The sequence below is a fragment of the Coregonus lavaretus genome (assembly GCF_964263955.1).
Source record: "Coregonus lavaretus genome assembly, chromosome: 33".
Taxonomy (NCBI): Eukaryota; Metazoa; Chordata; class Actinopteri; order Salmoniformes; family Salmonidae; genus Coregonus; species Coregonus lavaretus.
In genome coordinates, this window is record NC_140020.1 from 14,086,859 (window position 1) to 14,108,111 (window position 21,253).

Genomic DNA, 21,253 nt, shown 5'->3' on the forward strand with positions numbered 1-21,253 from the left:
TCCTGTCCTGCTTAGCATTCAAAATGTAACGAGTACTTTTGGGTGTCAGGGAAATTGTATGGAGTAAAAAGTACATTATTTTTGGTAACACTTTACTTGAAACCTAGTGTCGTTATGACACAGTCATAACCATGTCATAATATGTCACAACAGCTGACATAACTTCTCATAACATGGTCATAACACTGTCATGACCCATATATATGCTCACCTGTTGTGACATATATTGCGTTATTTTATGGCTGGTTATGATACCTACATAAGAGTGTCAGAACCCACATTTATTCAAATGTCTTTTTTCCCTGCAAAGAAGTTACTTTTCGTTTGAAAGTTTGTTTCTTAATTCCTTTGTTGTTGTGGTAATGAATTATTTAGTCATGTTTTTTTTTTCATCATATTTTACTTTACTTGGACTAAGAAAATGCACTTTATGACATTCTCAAGAAGCATTAGGACCATCCTGTGTCAATTTACTTGGACAAGAAAATACACTTTATGACACTGTCAAGAAGCATTATGACCATCATAATCATAGAAGTCAGATAGGCTTATCACGTACATGCCCTTATGTCAGCCATCAGTCAAAAAGAGGGTGTCTTGTCCTGCTCCTGAAATCTGCTCCTGCATTCATCCCAGTCATCAGCAACAGAGCATTGGGGTAGGTGCATGTATGACATCAATTTGTGCGCAATTACAATGATAATTTAATATGGTCAATTTCAGAAAATGTTATATAACATAAACATACTGTTGACAAGTAGGCTATGATGTAATGGAATGTTTTGCCTTGTGTAGTAGGTTTCGTGGGTTTTGACACTCTTATGTAGGTGCTATTACCAGCCATACAGTGGGGAGAACAAGTATTTGATACACTGCCGATTTTGCAGGTTTCCTACTTACAAAGCATGTAGAGGTCTGTAATTTTTATAATAGGTACACTTCAACTGTGAGAGACGGAATAAATAAAAAAAAGAATCCAGAAAATCACATTGTATGATTTTTAAGTAATTAATTTGCATTTTATTGCATGACATAAGTATTTGATCACCTACCAACCAGTAAGAATTCTGGCTCTCACAGACCTGTTAGTTTTTCTTTAAGAAACCCTCCTGTTCTTCACTCATTACCTGTATTAACTGCACCTGTTTGAACTTGTTACCTGTATAAAATACACCTGTCCACACACTCAATCAAACAGACTCCAACATCTCCACAATGGCCGACCAGAGAGCTGTGTAAGGACATCAGGGATAAAATTGTAGACCTGCACAAGGCTGGGATGGGCTACAGGACAATAGGCAAGCAGCTTGGTGAGAAGGCAACAACTGTTGGCGCAATTATTAGAAAATTGAAGAAGTTCAAGATGACGGTCTGGGGCTCCATGCAAGATCTCACCTCGTGGGGCATCAATGATCATGAGGAAGGTGAGGGATCAGCCCAGAACTACACGGCAGGACCTGGTCAATGACCTGAAGAGAGCTGGGACCACAGTCTCAAAGAAAACCATTAGTAACACACTACGCCTTCATGGATTAAAATCCTGCAGCGCACGCAAGGTCCCCCTGCTCAAGCCAGCGCATGTCCAGGCCCGTCTGAAGTTTGCCAATGACCATCTGGATGATCCAGAGGAGGAATGGGAGAAGGTCATGTGGTCTGATGAGACAAAAATAGCTTTTTGGTCTAAACTCCACTCGCCATGTTTGGAGGAAGAAGAAGGATGAGTACAACCCCAAGAACCCCATCCCAACCGTGAAGCATGGAGGTGGAAACATCATTCTTTGGAGATGCTTTTCTGCAAAGGGGACAGGACGACTGCACCGTATTGAGGGGAGGATGGATGGGGCCATGTATCGCGAGATCTTGGCCAACAACCTCCTTCCCTCAGTAAGAGCATTGAAGATGGGTCGTGGCTGGGTCTTCCAGCATGACAACGACCCGAAACACACAGCCAGGGCAACTAAGGAGTGGCTCCGTAAGAAGCATCTCAAGGTCCTGGAATGGCCTAGCCAGTCTCCAGACCTGAACCCAATAGAAAATATTTGGAGGGAGCTGAAAGTCTGTATTGCCCAGCGACAGCCCCGAAACCTGAATGATCTGGAGAAGGTCTGTATGGAGGAGTGGGCCAAAATCCCTGCTGCAGTGTGTACAAACCTGGTCAAGACCTACAGGACACGTATGATCTCTGTAATTGCAAACAAAGGTTTCTGTACCAAATATTAAGTTCTGCTTTTCTGATGTATCAAATACTTATGTCATGCAATAAAATGCAAATTAATTACTTAAAAATCATACAATGTGATTTTCTGGATTTTTGTTTTAGATTCCGTCTCTCACAGTTGAAGTGTACCTATGATAAAAATTACAGAACTCTACATGCTTTGTAAGTAGGAAAACCTGCAAAATCGGCAGTGTATCAAATACTTGTTCTCCCCACTGTATATGTGTCATGACAGTGTTATGACAAGTTATGTCAGCTGTTATGACATACTACGACATGGTTATGACCATATCATAATGTGTTATGACGCTGGGTGTCAAGTAAAGTGTTACCTTATTTTCTTTAGGAATGTAGTGAAGCAAAAGTAAAAGTTGTCAAAAATATAAATAGTAAAATACAGACACCCAAACAAAATCGGCCCTAAAAAATCCATATCAGTCGTTCTCTAGTTTGAGTGTGTCAAGAACTGCAACGCTACTGGGTTTTTCACGCGCAACAGTTTCCCGTGTATATCAAGAATGGTCCACCACCCAACTTGACACAACTTTGGGAAGCATTGGAGTCAACATGGGTTAGCATCCCTGTGGAACACAAACAAACAAACACACACACACACCTTGTAGAGTCCATGCCCCAACGAATTGAGGCTGTTCTGAGGGTAAAAGGGGGTGCAAGTCAATATTAGGAAGGTGTTCCTAATGTTTTGTACACTCAGTGTATAGGCCTAGACTACTTTGTCCAGGGAGGTCACATGTTCTAAACATATAGCCTAAGGTTATAACATGTTCATAACCAGAGAAAAAATGCTGTATAACAAACGTCTCTGAACATTTCTATCACACATACATAGATTACATAGGTGTTTCATTGTTTGCCTGATGAAGTTGACCCTGGTTAGGTCATTCATGTACAGATCCTTTTAGGCTCTATACGTACCGAGAGAACATTTAGAAATTTCAAACACCACAATACCTAAAACAATCAGCTCAAACATAACATGCAAGAGAACTGAAGTATTACAAAAGGGGAATCTAGCTATCTATCTACATAATGGGGCAAGCAAGCATATCAAGAACACATTGGCCCATTTTCTGGTTTAATTGTGCAGTATCATCAAGACAGATCAGTGGATCTAAATCCAACGATTTATCACCACATGCTATTACAATTCACAGTAGCCTATTATACATATGCAATTGATGCTGCACAGGTTTACTCTTCAATGATGACACATTCAAATTACTGTAACTACTGTAATACTACCAATAACAGGGGAATTGGAACTGATCAAAGGCATGTCACCTTCAAGTTGCATCTCAACCCTGCTGGGCATAACCCATTCATCGGACTACAAGGTCTTACCCCATTCCCCTGCACCATCACTCAGTACAGGCTAGACAATCTGGACCCTTTCTTTCTAAAACTAGCCGCCGAAATTGTCGCAACCCCTATTACTAGTCTGTTCAACCTCTCTTTCATAACGTCTGAGATCCCCAGAGATTGGAAAGCTGCCGCGGTCATCCCCCTCTTCAAAGGGGGTGACACTCTAGATCCAAACTGCTACAGACCTATATCCATCCTGCCCTGCCTTTCGAAAGCCAAGTTAACAAACAGATCACCGACCATTTCGAATACCACCGTACCTTCTCCGCTATGCAATCTGGTTTCCGAGCTGGTCATGGGTGCACTTCAGCCACGCTCAAGGTCCTAAATGATATTATAACCGCGATTGATAATAGACAGTACTGTGCAGCCGTCTTCATCGACCTGGCCAAGGCTTTCGACTCTGTCAACCACCGCATTCTGATTGGCAGACTAAATAGCCTTGGTTTCTCAAATGACTGCCTCGCCTGGTTCACCAACTACTTCTCAGATAGAGTTCAGTGTGTCAAATCGGAGGGCCTGTTGTCTGGACCTATGGCAGTCTCTATGGGGGTGCCACAGGGTTCAATTCTTGGGCCGACACTTTTCTCTGTGTATATCAATGATGTCGCTCTTGCTGCTGGTGACTCTCAGATCCACCTCTACGCAGACGACACCATTTTGTATACATCTGGCCCTTCATTGGACACTGTGTTAACAAACCTCCAAACGAGCTTCAATGCCATACAACACTCCTTCAGTAGCCTCCAACTGCTCTTAAACACTAGTAAAACTAAATGCATGCTTTTCAATCGAACGCTGCTGGCACCCGCCCACCCGACTAGAATCACCACTCTTGACGGGTCTGACCTAGAGTATGTGGACAACTACAAATACCTAGGTGTCTGGTTAGACTGTAAACTCTCCTTCCAGACTCACATAAAGAATCTCCAATCCAAAGTTAAATCTAGAATCGGTTTCCTATTTCGCAACAAAGCCTCCTTCACTCATGCTGCCAAACATGCCCTCGTAAAACTGACTATCCTACCGATCCTTGACTTCGGCGATGTCATTTACAAAATAGCCTCCAACACTCTACTCAGCAAATTGGATGTAGTCTATCACAGTGCCATCCGTTTTGTCTCCAAAGCCCCATACGCTTCACACCACTGTGACCTGTACGCTCTTGTTGGCTGGTCCTCACTACATGTTCGTCGTCAAACCCACTGGCTCCAGGCCATCTATAAATCACTGCTAGGCAAATCCCCGCCTTATCTTAGCTCATTGGTCACCATAGCAGCACCCACCCGTAGTCTGCGCTCCAGCAGGTATATCTCACTGGTCATTCCCAAAGCCAACACCTCCTTTGGCCGCCATTCCTTCCAGTTCTCTGCTGCCAATGACTGGAACGAATTGCAAAAATCTCTGAAGCTGGAGACTCTTATCTCCCTCACTAACTTTAAGCATCAGTTGTCAGAGCACCTTACCGATCACTGCACCTGTACACAGCCCATCTGAAATTAGCCCACCCAACTACCTCATCCCTATATTGTTATTTATTTTGCTCTTTTGCACCCCAGTATCTCTATTTGCACATAATCTCTTGCACATCTAGCATTCCAGTGTTAATACTATTGTAATTATTTTGCACTATAGCCTATTTATTGCCTTACCTCCATAACTTGCTACATTTGCACACACTGTATATATATTTTCTGTTGTATTTTTGACTTTATGTTTTTTACCCCATATGTAACTCTGTGTTGTTTTTATCGCACTGCTTTGCTTTATCTTGGCCAGGTCGCAGTTGTAAATGAGAACTTGTTCTCAACTGGCTTACCTGGTTAAATAAAGGTGAAATAAAAAAATAAAAAAATAAACATTAGAGTCGCTCAGTACACTAGAGTACAGATCTGATGATGAAGCATTTGATGTCCATAAGCCAATGAATGGGGTGAAAGAAAAAAAGAGTAGGTTACACACAAACCAGGCATACACACACACACAGGCGCACACACATACAGCCACACACGCACACACACAGGATTGGTGTACACTGTAGGTTACAGTGTCAATTACAGCAGGGGTCTTCAACCTTTTCTTGCTCAGGGACCCCTCCCAGGCACCCCCATCATACACTGCTCAAAAAAATAAAGGGAACACTTAAACAACACAATGTAACTCCAAGTCAATCACACTTCTGTGAAATCAAACTGTCCACTTAGGAAGCAACACTGATTGACAATACATTTCACATGATGTTGTGCAAATGGAATAGACAACAGGTGGAAATTATAGGCAATTAGCAAGACACCCCCAATAAAGGACTGGTTTTGCAGGTGGTGACCACAGACCACTTCTCAGTTCCTATGCTTCCTGGCTGATGTTTTGGTCACTTTTGAATGCTGGCGGTGCTTTCACTCTAGTGGTAGCATGAGACGGAGTCTACAACCCACACAAGTGGCTCAGGTAGTGCAGCTCATCCAGGATGGCACATCAATGCGAGCTGTGGCAAGAAGGTTTGCTGTGTCTGTCAGCGTAGTGTCCAGAGCATGGAGGCGCTACCAGGAGACAGGCCAGTACATCAGGAGACGTGGAGGAGGCCGTAGGAGGGCAACAACCCAGCAGCAGGACTGCTACCTCCGCCTTTGTGCAAGGAGGAGCACTGCCAGAGCCCTGCAAAATGACCTCCAGCAGGCCAAAATGTGCATGTGTCTGCTCAAACGGTCAGAAACAGACTCCATGAGGGTGGTATGAGGGCCCGACGTCCACAGGTGGGGGTTGTGCTTAGAGCCCAACACCGTGCAGGACGTTTGGCATTTGCCAGAGAACACCAAGTTTGGCAAATTCGCCACTGGCGCCCTGTGTTCTTCACAGATGAAAGCAGATTCACACTGAACACATGTGACAGACGTGACAGAGTCTGGAGACGCCGTGGAGAATGTTCTGCTACCTGCAACATCCTCCAGCATGACCGGTTTGGCGGTGGGTCAGTCATGGTGTGGGGTGGCATTTCTTTGGGGGGCCGCACAGCCCTCCATGTGCTCGCCAGAGGTAGCCTGACTGCCATTAGGTACAGAGATGAGATCCTCAGACCCCTTGTGAGACCATATGCTGGTGCGGTTGGCCCTGGGTTCCTCCTAATGCAAGACAATGCTAGACCTCATGTGGCTGGAGTGTGTCAGCAGTTCCTGCAAGAGGAAGGCATTGATGCTATGGACTGGCCCGCCCGTTCCCCAGACCTGAATCCAATTGAGCACATCTGGGACATCATGTCTCGCTCCATCCACCAACGCCACATTGCACCACAGACTGTCCAGGAGTTGGCAGATGCTTTAGTCCAGGTCTGGGAGGAGATCCCTCAGGAGACCATCCGCCACCTCATCAGGAGCATGCCCAGGCGTTGTAGGGAGGTCATACAGGCACGTGGAGGCCACACACACTACTGAGCCTCATTTTGACTTGTTTTAAGGACATTACATCAAAGTTGGATCAGCCTGTAGTGTGGTTTTCCACTTTAATTTTGAGGGTGACTCCAAATCCAGACCTCCGTGGGTTGATAAATTTGATTTCCATTGATCATTTTTGTGTGATTTTGTTGTCAGCACATTCAACTATGTAAAGAAAAAATTATTTAATAAGATTATTTCATTCATTCAGATCTAGGATGTGTTATTATAGTGCTCCCTTTATTTTTTTGAGCAGTGTACATTAGCCCCCCAGGTGAATGATAATGGCAAGGAAAAGTAATAAATGCTTTGTACAGCACTGATGAAGGCATAAGGCCGAAACGTATGCTCTTTATTTAATTTGCACTGTCACCCTTTGTATTCTTTCGAGCATGGATTAAATTAAGTATATTATTTTTACATCTCAGCCTCCTTGGGTTATTCCTATTCATGGTTTGAGTGCGAGTCCCTTTTGAACTATCTATATATTTTTCTCTCTTACGCACAGGCCGCCTTTCTTTCAAAATGAATATTTGGTATATAGTTTTTCATTATTTTGACCTCCCCACATTATAATTGGAAGAGGAAGTGTAAACTCTAACATACAGTGAGGGAAAAAAGTATTTGATCCCCTGCTGATTTTGTACGTACTTGGTGGCAAAACCCTTGTTGGCAATCACAGAGGTCAGACGTTTCTTGTAGTTGGCCACCAGGTTTGCACACATCTCAGGAGGGATTTTGTCCCACTCCTCTTTGCAGATCTTCTCCAAGTCATTAAGGTTGAGGCTGACGTTTGGCAACTCGAACCTTCAGCTCCCTCCACAGATTTTCTATGGGATTAAGGTCTGGAGACTGGCTAGGCCACTCCAGGACCTTAATGTGCTTCTTCTTGAGCCACTTCTTTGTGGCCTTGGCCGTGTGTTTTGGGTCATTGTCATGCTGGAATACCCATCCACGACCCATTTCCAATGCCCTGGCTGAGGGAAGGAGGTTCTCACCCAAGATTAGATAGTACATGGCCCCATCCATCGTCCCTTTGATGCGGTGAAGTTGTCCTGTCCCCTTAGCAGAAAAACACCCCCTTAGCATAATGTTTCCACCTCCATGTTTGACGGTGGGGATGGTGGTCTTGGGGTCATAGGCAGCATTCCTCCTCCTCCAAACACGGCGAGTTGAGTTGATGCCAAAGAGCTCAATTTTGGTCTCATCTGACCACAACACTTTCACCCAGTTCTCCTCTGAATCATTCAGATGTTCATTGGCAAACTTCAGACGGGCCTGTATATGTGCTTTCTTGAGCAGGGGGACCTTGCGGGCGCTGCAGGATTTCAGTCCTTCACGGCGTAGTGTGTTACCAACTGTTTTCTTGGTGACTATGGTCCCAGCTGCCTTGAGATCATTGACAAGATCCTCCCGTGTAGTTCTGGGCTGATTCCTCACCGTTCTCATGATCATTGCAACTCCACAAGGTGAGATCTTGCATGGAGCCCCAGGCCGAGGGAGATTGACAGTTATTTTGTGTTTCTTCCATTTGCGAATAATCACACCAACTGTTGTCACCTTCTCACCAAGCTGCTTGGCGATGGTCTTGTAGCCCATTCCATCCTTGTGTAGGTCTACAATCTTGTCCCTGACATCCTTGGAGAGCTCTTTGGTCTTGGCCATGGTGGAGAGTTTGGAATCTGATTGATTGATTGCTTCTGTGGACAGGTGTCTTTTATACAGGTAACAAACTGAGATTAGGAGCACTCCCTTTAAGAGTGTGCTCCTAATCTCAGCTCGTTACCTGTATAAAAGACACATGGGAGCCAGAAATCTTTCTGATTGAGAGGGGGTCAAATACTTATTTCCCTCATTAAAATGCAAATCAGTTTATAACATTTTTTACATGCATTTTTCTGGATTTTTGTTGTTGTTATTCTGTCCCTCACTGTTCAAATAAACCTACCATTAAAATTATAGACTGATAATTTCTTTGTCAGTGGGCAAACGTACAAAATCAGCAGGGGATCAAAAGCTTTTTTCCCTCACTGTAGCCTATTTCCGCTAAGAGCAGCTGTTTAGCTGGTTAAACAAAGGTTAGCCATGTGTTGGCAAAATGAATGTCCAAGTCAGTCAAGAAAGCTTACTAGCAGCCATCGGCACTTGCCGCCCTGGTAGAATACCCCTGCATTACAGACTGACTGTAACCTGATAACCGGAGGTTGATCAAAACCAATGGCTAGACCTTGTTTGAACCAGAAAGTTGATTAAAATATCCAGTATTCAACTGGTAGCCTAATCTAGTGTGCACAAGATAAAACAGCCATCTTGCTATTTGGAAATAGGGCCAACTACAAAAGAAACTCTCTCCAAAGCAGAATACCTATCACAAGGTTTCAATTATTTGGTCAGATGGTCACGTGGGGAGGGAAAGTAGTGGCCTTGCCCTTGAGCCAGTCATATGGTTTGCTAAATGAATTTTTACCCAACAGAGGGACAGAGCAACATTACAAACTTGATCTTTTGTTACCATGTTGCAACATGATGTTGCACACTGGACAGCAATGGTAAAAGTTAACCACGTGCTCCATTTAGCAGCCTAGGCGCGTCATGTGATAACTGGTCGCAAATGGCTACTCTGTTGATAAAATGTTTGTCTTTTGAGGAAGAATTTATTAAAAGTTATGACGCATAATTTTATCTATCAAGACCATCATCCCATATAAAAGGTCAACTGCTTATTACGGTTATTAATATATTTATTAAGGTTAACTAAGACTATATCAAATATTAATTCACTAACAATAGTTTTCGTTCATCTCTCTGCTAATTGTAAGTAACAAACAATAGGCTAAATACTACCCAGTTGAATAAATGCAACAGAGCAATATTACATCCACATGAACCACTATGTGCAATATATTATTCTATACGTTTTGCGAGTTGGAACGCTCACTCACCTTGTTGTCTGGTCTCCATTCGAAACAATCTGATGCAGTTGGCTACTTCTAGTAAATATAAATTGTTCTCCCAAACAACGCTTTGGACGTAGATACAGTAGCTTACTGCTGCGCTGTCAGATGCCAGTCTTTACACGACTTCCTTCATTGTCAGTTATTACGGTACCGCCTCCATGGGCGGAGCGTCTAACACACACCAATAGCGGTGGACCCAATGACTAAAAATAAGGTTAGCGCTATATGGGATCATTGGGACGTCCATACCCTAAATCCTAACCCTAACCTTAAACCCGACCCTTACCTAACCCTCACCTTTTAACCAGTGCAGAGTAGCTGGTAGCCTAGCGGTTAAGAGCATTGTGCCAGTAACAGAACGGTTCGAATCGCTGAGCCGACTAGGTGAAACATCTGTCGATGTGCCCTTCAACGTACGTAACCCTAATTGCGCCAGTAAATTGCTCTTGGTAACAATGTCTGCTAAAATGTAAAAATGTGGTAAACTTCAATGGGGTGACGTTAGAGTTGGGACGCATCCAACTAGACTGCCCTTTACTCACAAAGGAATCTGAGAAAAAGTTGTGAAGTTTTCATATTCCAAATACTCTTTCCTGTCTAAGGAACAACATGATTTAGACTGATGGGTGTATGCGAATGGTGCGTGTAATGCTTATCATTCCACGATCTAATACAATCAGAAAATTGAGAATTTGAGAAATGTAAACTAATATTCAATTTTAATGAGTGTTTTAGATCATTAGACTGATAAACGTTACACGGACCCTGATGATGCCAAATATGCAATATGCTGAACTATAATAATAATAATAATAATAATAATAATAATAATAATAATAATAATAATAATCAAACAATGCTATTAGTTTAGTACACTTAAATATTATTGACATTGTTTCCGGTAGAGTGAAAGTGTGACGTTTATGTATCTATTAATTTAGGCTAGTTGGATACAATGTTTCATAACAGAATGAGAAGTCATGGCTGATACATACATTGTAGGGGTGTAACGATCCATCTACTACATCGATGTATCGATTTATATTCCTATGATCCAACTACATCGATCTGTGCTCGGCGAGTTGGCCTTTTGGACAACATATATCGATCTAACATCGTTTTAAAATGTAATAAATCGATTGTATCGATACTAGGAAATAACCCATTGGATTTAAGCACGTCAGACTTTATATGGATGTTTTTTCTTAGCACTTTTAATGATAAAGGCTTTAAACATTACTCGATTCAGTCTGCCTATCCGTGACGTCATCGCGCCAACAGCAGCGCAAAGGCGCAAAGACAACCAAACATAGCATGGCGGACTACAGAGGAGAAGCCGACGAGCGAGAAATTATCAAGCCACCATTGCGGTCCAGTGTGTGGAAACACTTTGGCTTTTGCAAAGACGGAGATGTTCTAAATAAGTCGCTCGCTGTTTGTAGGATATGTAAAGGTCAAGTAAAGTACAACGGCAACATGACAAATCTCTCCAACCACCTACTAAGGCGCCATGGGATTTCACACAACACCGACTGTCCAGGCACCTCTTGCAGCGTTCCCGCTGCTACAGCAGCGAAAGGTAAAGTCAACTCTGCAGAAGCCTCAGGTCTCGCCTGCATGTTTAGTCAGAGACTAGGCCAAAACTCAGCTCGGGCGAAAAACATCACGGCAACAATTGCCAAGTTTATCTGCAAAGACATGCGACCCTACAGTGTGGTTGAAAATCCGGGATTCCGTGAAATGATTCAAACATTGGAGCCAAGGTACACAATACCAAGCCGACCACACTTCTCAGAAAAGGTTATTCCTGCATTGTACGAAAGTACTAAGAATGATGTGAAGCTGTCGCTTTCTCAAGCTGAACGAGTAGCGATAACGACAGATGGCTGGACGTCATGCTCAAATCAAGGGTATGTGACAATTACCTCTCATCACATTGATCCGGAGTGGAAAATGAAGACCTTTGTTCTGCTAACCAGAGTTTTAAATGAAGCCCATACTGGTAAAAATATTGGCGCGTTACTGCGTGAAGCCTGCATGGAGTGGAAAATCTACGACAAGAATCCTGCCATCGTCACAGATAACGCCAGGAATATGATTGTGGCCGGTGCAGAAGCCCAGTTCAGTCCACACATTACCTGCTTCGCACATACACTCAACCTTGCCTCGCAGAAGGGTTTGGGGGTGGACCGTGCTTCCAGGTTGTTGGGGAAAGTGCGAAAAATTGTTGGATATTTTCACCGCAGCCCGATTGCATGTCACGCCCTACAGGAAAAACAAACTCTGATGGATTTACCAAAACATAAACTGATCCAAGACATAATCACCAGATGGAACAGTTCATTCGAAATGCTTGAACGTTTTTTGGAACAACAGCCAGCTATAATGGCAACTCTGATGTCCAAGGATCTACGAAAGGGGGTCACAGATGTAGGCACGCTGAGTGAGAGTGATATTGCCAACATGGATGACATTGTTCAGTTGATGGGTCCTGTCAAAATGGCAACCACTGTGATGTGTGAAGAAGACCAGCCAACTCTCTCTGTAATTGCTCCTCTTCAAGCAAAACTGCTGAAACACCTACAGCCATGCGAAGACGACTCAACCCTGGTTGCAGAGATTAAGAGGGTGATGGCCAGTGACCTCTCCACACGCTACAGGGGCACCCAAGATGCTCTCAACATAGGTAATTAATTTGGAGTCTTAATTAAAATCAACTTGGTTAATATTTTAGGTTATTAGACTGTATTAATTTGTAAAATGCCACACCTTTGCGTTTTCAAGTTTGAATTTGAGTTGTTTTTTCATATGGAAAAGTAAACAAGATATCTGCAATACAATTCTTAGTTCATGGTGGCTTTACATCATCACTGTGCCACATTTCTTTTAAACATACTAAAGTTTAATCTTCTGATTATTTTGTGTATGAGGAGGTGGTCATCACTTGCAATTTCAGGTCAACTTAATTTAATAATGCAATGAATGCAATATTCTTGTTCTTTAAACAGCATCAGCGTTGGACCCACGATTTAAAGAACTGCCCTACCTGGAAAAAGAGGACAGAGAACAGGTCTACACAAAACTGGTTTTTGAGGCAGAAGTGTCCCACCAGGTAACTCTTCTCTCCTCTTTCCTCTGCTCTTTTCTCTTCTCCCCTTTCATTTGTCCTCTCTCAAATCTCATCTGTTCTTTATCTTCCTCTAAATTTATGTGTGCAGTATTACAGAGCAGAAATTTGAACAGTTCACACATTCTTACATCAATAGATGCAAGCAATGGGAAATCAGGAGGAAGACGAGGGAAGCTCAAGCACAAAGCTGTCAGGATTCAATGAAGAGACCACAGGTGTGTTTCATGTGATACCAATAAAAGATTGTTGTTGTTTTGTATTAATGAAAAACATGACTATATTTTGAAATATATTTCTTATATTGTAGCTCCAAATGAGTCACCTCCTTGTAAGAAGAAAGCCTTAGATGCGCTGTTTGGCGATTCCTTCACCCAAAGAGAAAGAAAATCCACAAGCGAGACAGCCAGAGCAGAGGGGTTAAAGTACCGAGCAAAGGATGCGTTGCCTTTGACTGAAAATGCCATGAAGTGGTGGAGATCTCAGGAGAAAGAGCTACCTGTACTTTCCACCCTTGCTAAACGGTACCTGTGCATTCCAGGCACCAGTGTGCCAGCAGAACGAGTTTTTAGTACTGCTGGCGACATAGTGAACGCACAGAGAAGTGTTCTGCAGCCAGATCATGTTGATCAGTTGATATTTTTGAAAAAAAATCTGTAGTCATTGAAGAGTAGCCTAGTAGGTTACACTTGATCATTTGTTGAATATTGTTTGTTTATTAAAATGAGAGTAGTAGCAGGTTCATCCACTGCTCATTCAACCTGAAGAAATGTTGGTTGCACTTTATTTTTGATATTAATACTGTATTTGTATTGTAATGTTGAAAAACAAAAGCAGAAGTAGCAGGTAAACCTACTGTTAATTCAACCTGAAGAGATGTTGGTTGCACTTTATTTTTGATATTAATACTGTATTTGTATTGTAATGTTGAAAAACAAAAGCAGAAGTAGCAGGTAAACCTACTCTTTATTCAACCTGAAGAGATGTTGGTTGCACTTTATTTTTGATATTAATATTGTAATATTTTTATGTTGAAAAACAAAAGCAGAAGTAGCAGGTAAACCTACTGTTAATTCAACCTGAAGAGATGTTGGTTGCACTTTATTTTTGATATTAATATTGTAATATTTTTATGTTGAAAAACAAAAGCAGAAGTAGCAGGTAAACCTACTGTTGAAATGTTGGTTGCACTTACTGTACTTTTATTGACAATGTATTGAATATTGAAAATGAGATCAGACAATTTTAACTTCCTGTTAATTCAACCTAAAGTGTTGTTTGCACTTTATTCAAATAAAATGTGAATGCATTTGCCATTCATTGTTGTTTACTTGTTTATTTATATTCATAATTAATTGATACCTGATTCCATTACAAGAAACAGGAATCTAGGAAACTTCACCTGCACTGTCCAGTATCCAGGTATTTATTTCAGTCACACTGGTTGAATTTTTGGCTAAAAGGTTACTGAATCGATTTCAAGTCACTGAATCGTTTCGGATCGTATCGTTCTAAATGAACCAATATCGTCCTTGAATCGTATCGACAACCACGAATCGTGATACAAATCGAATCGTTGTTAAAACGAATCGTTACACCCCTAGTTTACACTGATACGTTCTCATACTTACAGCTATACATACTCACACTTTCATACTCACATTCACACACGAACCCCACCTTCAACAGGTCTGATCACATACAAGGCCCCTGGATAGGCAATCGAGTAGGCTACTTCCTTACATCAAACTAGATGTAGCTCCGGCGCTGATGTGCTCTGGCATTTGCAGGACAGAGCGTACTCACCAATTCTTTCCCTCTCACTGTTTATTCTCTTCCCCTGTCCCCCTTGCGCCTTATCGCTCTATATTTGTATCTGTTTATGCAACCTATCTTCCTTGTCCATGCATGTATGTGATAGAGACAGAGATACTAATACTTTATGGGAATTAACCCTGTTCTTAGAATCAGCACTGTAGAACATAGCGTGTATAATAAGTATAGTGTTAATTGCAGTGTAGCCTAGGTTGCCTCTGGCTATGAATGTTTCTGTACTTGTATCAGTCAATTTTTGGCTAATAACATAGACCTAACAATTATTGTAAATGTGTGTTTACCTTGTGTTATAATAACCTATTTTCAATATAAATGATAGGACTGACTGAAAAGCTGACTTCCTCCATTATAGGCTCCTGGTTTTAATTATTACATGTGTAAGCCCACAACAGCATTGCTGTTAGATAGCTTCATTTATTTAGTTAGCTATACGAAATTAATAATAGCCTAAAACTTATATTAGCTGTATGGCTAGCTTTATTCAAAATAGCAGAACATACCTGCCAGGCGACAAGTCAGCTCTCCCGCGCTGCCTCTCTTTACGCGAAAATCGTCATGCAGACTTGTGCCCTCATGGAGATTCCGTGCAGTGGATAATTAATACTGAGGTATTAATTTGTGATACTTCACTAGGCTAAAACAAGGTTTACTCGTTCATTCGTGTCGGTCAACCACTGAAAACATAAATGTGTCAAACTTTGTCTGCCTCTTCTTATCCATTTGGTGGAATTTCAACCATGCTCCGTCTTCTCTGCTTCCCACCCCTCCTCGTGCACTTCTCCAATCCTCCCTCTCAGTCTCACAACATTTTACATTTACATTTTAGTCATTTAGCAGACGCTCTTATCCACAAGAGGATAATGCTAGTGTCTCGTTTCCCCTAGCAACCAGTTGCTATAGGAATATTCCTTAGTAATTCAAAGTGTTGATGATGATGATGAAGAGTCCAGATGTATGACCACGATAGTTAGATTAGGCTAGTTATTCAATCAAACACATTTATTTTACAATTATAGACCCCTAACCTAGGAAGAAATGTGTCTCTTATAAACGTATGTGTGCAGTTACAGGTAGCATACTCCAAAAACTAGAGAAAATTCGACAAAAAATATATTAAATCCACCTTTTGCACAGTCCTCGGCATTTTAGCTGTGCACATCTCACATTTCCCAACACCGTTGCAGTAACTAGTCGTTTCTATGCGAAGCGGCTGCGGCCGCTTGTAGAAGTAGCCTTAATGACAACACTTCCCACAGTGCGACCAAAAGAAAGATCTACACATATGAAAGCGGTATTTATCGCTCAATACAAAAAGTGGATTTAATATTTTTCTGAATATTCTCTGTTTTTTGGAGTTCCACCTGCAACTGCACACAGATGTTCATAAGAGACAAGTTTCTTCCGAATCGAGAACAAAGAAAGTATCGCCAAGGTTTGTAAAAAAATATCCTGATTATGGTAAACAGCAGCCTATGCAAGATCTCAGAGGAGCTTTAGCTCTGCCACTGAGGTTCGTGTTTACATGGCTATCTAGCAGTAATGTTAAAGGCTACTGGCTTTGATTCAGTTAGTCTACTGGGAGGAGAAGATTTGTCTTTCCCCAGGATACCCTTGCTTGTGGAGATAATGCTAGCAACCGAATGCTTTAATAAAGGATGAAGGTATAGTAGACCCAAGTAGCCTATTGTAAACTGTAACACATCTCACAATTAGAGTAACATGCAATTTTATCATTGGGGACATCACACTTTGTGCTATAGAGTATAGACTGTTGGGTTTAACAACATTTCCAAAACTCCATACCTGATCATAGGCTTTTGTTTTGAAATGTGTATGCCAGTAATGTTAATTTTATCACCAGCACTTTTGGAACCATAGCACCACTGTAGCTATATAATCCAACCACCTTGACTGATGACTGTCAATTCCTGCTGGAAGTTTCTAACTTTCACAGACTAACCAACCTTTTCTAACTTTCACAGACTGACCAAACTTTTTTCACAAACGTTTTTAGAGTAAGATTGTTGGTCATGAAGATGTCCCTTTCCTAAAATATTGTAGCAAACAAGGGGCGGGGAAGCGAACCCAGGTTACATGCGTGAAAGGCACACACCCTACGCATCGCTCCAACAGATTTAACCCACTTGGTCAGAATTGTAATGTGGCTCACTGTATTAGCGAGGATCACTACACCGTTTCGACCACTTTGACCACCAATATGCAGCCTACAGTTTTTTAGAGAGACAATAGATTTGTGGGAGTCCTTCGTAATTAAAACACTAACCAGCCGTAACATACGCATTCGATTTCTATTGTCTGCCATTTTCTTTTAGCCTCTGATTACTTTTATCTCCTAATGAAGATTTGTGTTGGTGTACTGGTTTTCCTCAACAGCCACCCGCTTTGGATGTATTATTGTTGCCGGCTGTACAGCCAGAGCTTGTGTGCTCGCCCAGGGTTTCAATTTTAGGATTAGGGTTATGTCATGAAACGTGGGCTACTAGGCCTACATTATAAATATGACACAATCAGCATTTCACTTTGGATATGAATAATCCAAATTATCAATCAGTTATCAAAACGCTCTGATATAACCACCAGGGCAGGAGGGCGAAGAGATGAGAAGAGTAGGCTATCTCAGCTGATTTATGCAGGAGATTTAAAATAATAATGTAAAACATATCTGTAGGCTTTTTAGTAACTATTTGAATGATGTTTTAGTCCAATGCATGTTGGTTGAACGCTTTGACACCTTGAACGTGAAAGTGAGTGGTTCAGTGAGTGTCTCCGCCTAGAACATCACAGAGCTGATGAACGCAGCAACGTTCTTTTTCAGAACCATGGCGAGCGCATTGTGACGCGGTCCCTTCTACTCCTACTCAGAGCCATAGATACAGTATTTTCTAAATGGTTATACTCCTACTGTTCTCTAAACAATGGTTTCATAGTTTACAATTGTATAAACTCCCAAATCATGCTCAAAATTCAATTTAATTGATGTCACTGTTGAGTGTTTTTTAATCAGTTTGATAAACATGTTTATCCCATTGTGACATAGCCAACCATGACTTATGGAAGACTTTGACGTATTAATGGTCCCTATAAAACCCTGTAATTCTAATAAAGAATTGTCAGATGGTTTTGAACTCAGTCAAAATCACTGCAGTATGTAGAGCGATAATGAGTAGGTCTATGTTCAGTCGTTTGTTGACAGCGACCCCGCTGAGATTCCTCCGCGAGAGGTCGCTTCTGTGTGCAGCTGGCCTGTTGTTTGCGACCGGTTCGGCAGTCTACTTTTATAGCAAATATTACGGTATCGGTGAGGATGCACTGGCCACCGTGGAGAGCGTGGACCGTGTTGTCACGGTTGAGGAGGGTAAGTTTACATATTTGACAATGTCTACATAGTAATAGTCCCAAATGCCACCCAATACCCTATTTCTTATTTTGACCAGGACCCATAGTTCTATGGTTAAAAGGCGCTGGTCAAAAGTAGTGCACTAAATAGGGAATAGGGTGTCATTTAGGTAGCAATCATGGTGATTACATTTTTTACAGTGTAGCCCTAGATTAACAACAACAAACAAACTTGCTCCTTTGAAACCAAACCGTTGCTTTAGGTTTAATTGAACATGTTGGTACATTATGCAGACACATAAATACATTTGATGTCATACAATATAAAACACAAGTAAATATATGATCAGCCTAACTACATGGACAGATGTCTGGTGTCTTGTAGCTAGTATTTCTTAAACTTAGAGAAAACAATCCTTTATTGTTTTTCATGAAGATAATGAGCCCACCCTGGACCAGGAGGACCCAGTCCTTGTTCAGGTAAGAATGCTGCAGGCCTATCAATAGCTTGGGTGCCAGTCTTTCTGCTCTCTTGCCAATTCCATCGTGGCAATATGATATTGGCATCACAATCCCATAAGGAGTGGACAGAGAGCTGAAACAGACTGGCACCCAGGCTATAACAATACTGCTTCATTAGCAGGATTGGTTCAATAACAATCTGTCATTCAAACTGTCATTTTACTGACTCATAAATTGATCCTGATTTTCTTCCTTAGTATGTGGTTGAGGAGGTTGGGCACCGGCCCTGTCTGGCTTTAATCCCTTGGTCTGGACCTCTGTGGGTTCCCAGCTCTGTAAGTCCATCCATTCTGATACTCTTTGGTCTTCTCTCTGGTCTTAAAACTGGTTTATGTACTTTAAACATAAACATGACGTTTTCTGAAGAACAATATGGAAATACATTTCTGTAAACATATTCCCTATTTTTTATAACTGCAGCCAACATATTACCTTACCCATGCTGGGAGGATGCTGGTGAGAGAGCTGGCAGTGTTAAACACGCAGGTAACCATGCAGATTATTGGACAAAGCTCATCTAATCTAATAGGCAGGATTACCTTCAGTATCCACTACGGTAGTGAAATACTTTGATGTTCGTTCCCTCATTTTCTCACAGATATTCACAGTGGAGCAGCCCATTTTCATCTGTTTCACTCCTGCTAGGAGGATGGTATGGAATGAACTGTCCTCTCAAAATGAACAGGTAGCCATTCATATGCAGGTACCTCAGATGTTTCCTTAACCTTTCAACACAGACCTGTGTAGTGTCTCAGAATCTATCATGCAGTAGCCTCCTCTTGTGATCCTCCCTATAGCAGTCTGTCAGACCTATAGGCTACCTGTCTATCATTCAAACTTACTTTTAATTTGATCCTGTCTTGTTCCTTAGTATGTGGATGAGGAGGTTCGGCAGCAGCCCTGTCTGGCTTTAATCCCTTGGTCTGGTCCTCTGTGGGTTCCCAGCTCTGTAAGTCCATCCATTCTGATACTCTTTGGTCTTTAGACTGGTTTATGTAACTTAAACATAAACATGATGCTTTCTGTAGAACAATATGAAAATACATTTCTGTAAACATATTCCCTATTTTTGTAATAGTCTGTAACACTGCAGCCAACTTATTACCTTACCCATGCTGGACGGATGCTGGTGAGAGAGCTGGCAGTGTTAAACACACAGGTAACCATGCAGATTATTGGACAAAGCTCATTTTATCTAATTGGCAGGATTACCTTCAGTATCTACTATGGTAGTGGGATACTTTGATGCCCTTAAAACAGTTCCCTCATTTTCTTACAGATTTGCAAGATTGAGCAGCACATTTTCATCTCTCGTGCTGGCATGATGGTATTGGATGAACTGTCCTCTCAGCTTGAAGAGGTAGCCATTCATCTGCAGGTACTTCAGACATGTTCTTAACATTTATATCTCAGACCTGTGTATTTCAACTATTATCATTGCAGTGGCCTCCTCTTGCAATCTTCCCTATGCCAATATTTTACTCCTATACAGTACCAGTCTATCATTCAAACTGACTCTTAAATTGATCCTGTCTTGTTCCTTAATACGTGGATGAGGAGGTTCGGCAGCAGCCCTGTCTGGCTTTAATCCCTTGGTCTGGACCTCTGTGGGTTTCAAACGCTGTAAGTCCATCCATTCTGATACTCTCTGGTCTTTAGGGGGGCTTAAACATAAACATAACTTTTTCTAAAAGAAACTTCTGGAAATACATTTCTGTAAACATATTCCCTTTTTTTATAGCCTGTCAAACTGCAGCCAATTTATTATTTTACCCACGCTGGGAGGATGCTGGTGAGAGAGATGGCAATGTTAAACACACAGGTAACCATTCAGATTATTAACCATTACTCATCTGATCTAATAGGGATAATTACCTTCAGTATCCACTAGTAGAATACTTTGATATCTTTAAAGCTGTTCCCTCATTTTCTCAGATTTTCACAATGGAGCAGCCCATTATCATCAGTTTCACTCCTGCTAGGAGGATGGTATGGGAGGAACTGTCCTCTCAAAATGAACAGGTAACCATTCATAGGCAGGTACCTCAGATGTTTCCTTAACCTTTGAACACAGACATGTGTATTTCAACTGCCAATTGTCTTAGAATCTATCATGCAGTGGCCTCCTCTTGCGATCCTCCCTATTCCAGTCTGTCAGTCCTATAGGCTACCTGTCTATCATTCAAACTGACTCTTAATTTAATCCTGTCTTGTTCCTTAGTATGTGGATGAGGAGGTTGGGCACCGGTCCTGTCTGGCTTTAATCCCTTGGTCTGGACCCTTGTGTGTTCCTATCTTTGTGAGTCTATCCATTCTGATACTCTCTGGTCTTTAGAGGATATTAAAGATTAACATCAAGTCACTAGTTTTCTATAAAACCACATAATGAAAAAACATATTCCCTTGTCTTCATAGCCTGTCTTCT

The 21,253-nt window shown here is 41.7% G+C and overlaps 1 protein-coding gene across 2 annotated transcripts in view; it reads right to left on the reverse strand.

Annotated features, from left to right (window-relative positions):
• The window catches only part of LOC311108782 (tumor protein D53 homolog), a 57,200-nt gene extending 47,099 nt beyond the window's left edge, over positions 1–10,101 (reverse strand). Inside the window, exon 1 of one of the 2 annotated variants that reach the window (XM_084151529.1) lies at positions 9,972–10,101. In XM_084151529.1, coding sequence (XP_084007655.1) covers positions 9,972–9,990 — 19 coding nt within the window. In that variant the 5' untranslated portion in view covers positions 9,991–10,101. The remainder of the gene's footprint in view (positions 1–9,971) is intronic. The other variant, XM_084151530.1, reaches the window with a different exon arrangement.
• Between the last annotated feature and the right edge of the window lie 11,152 nt (positions 10,102–21,253).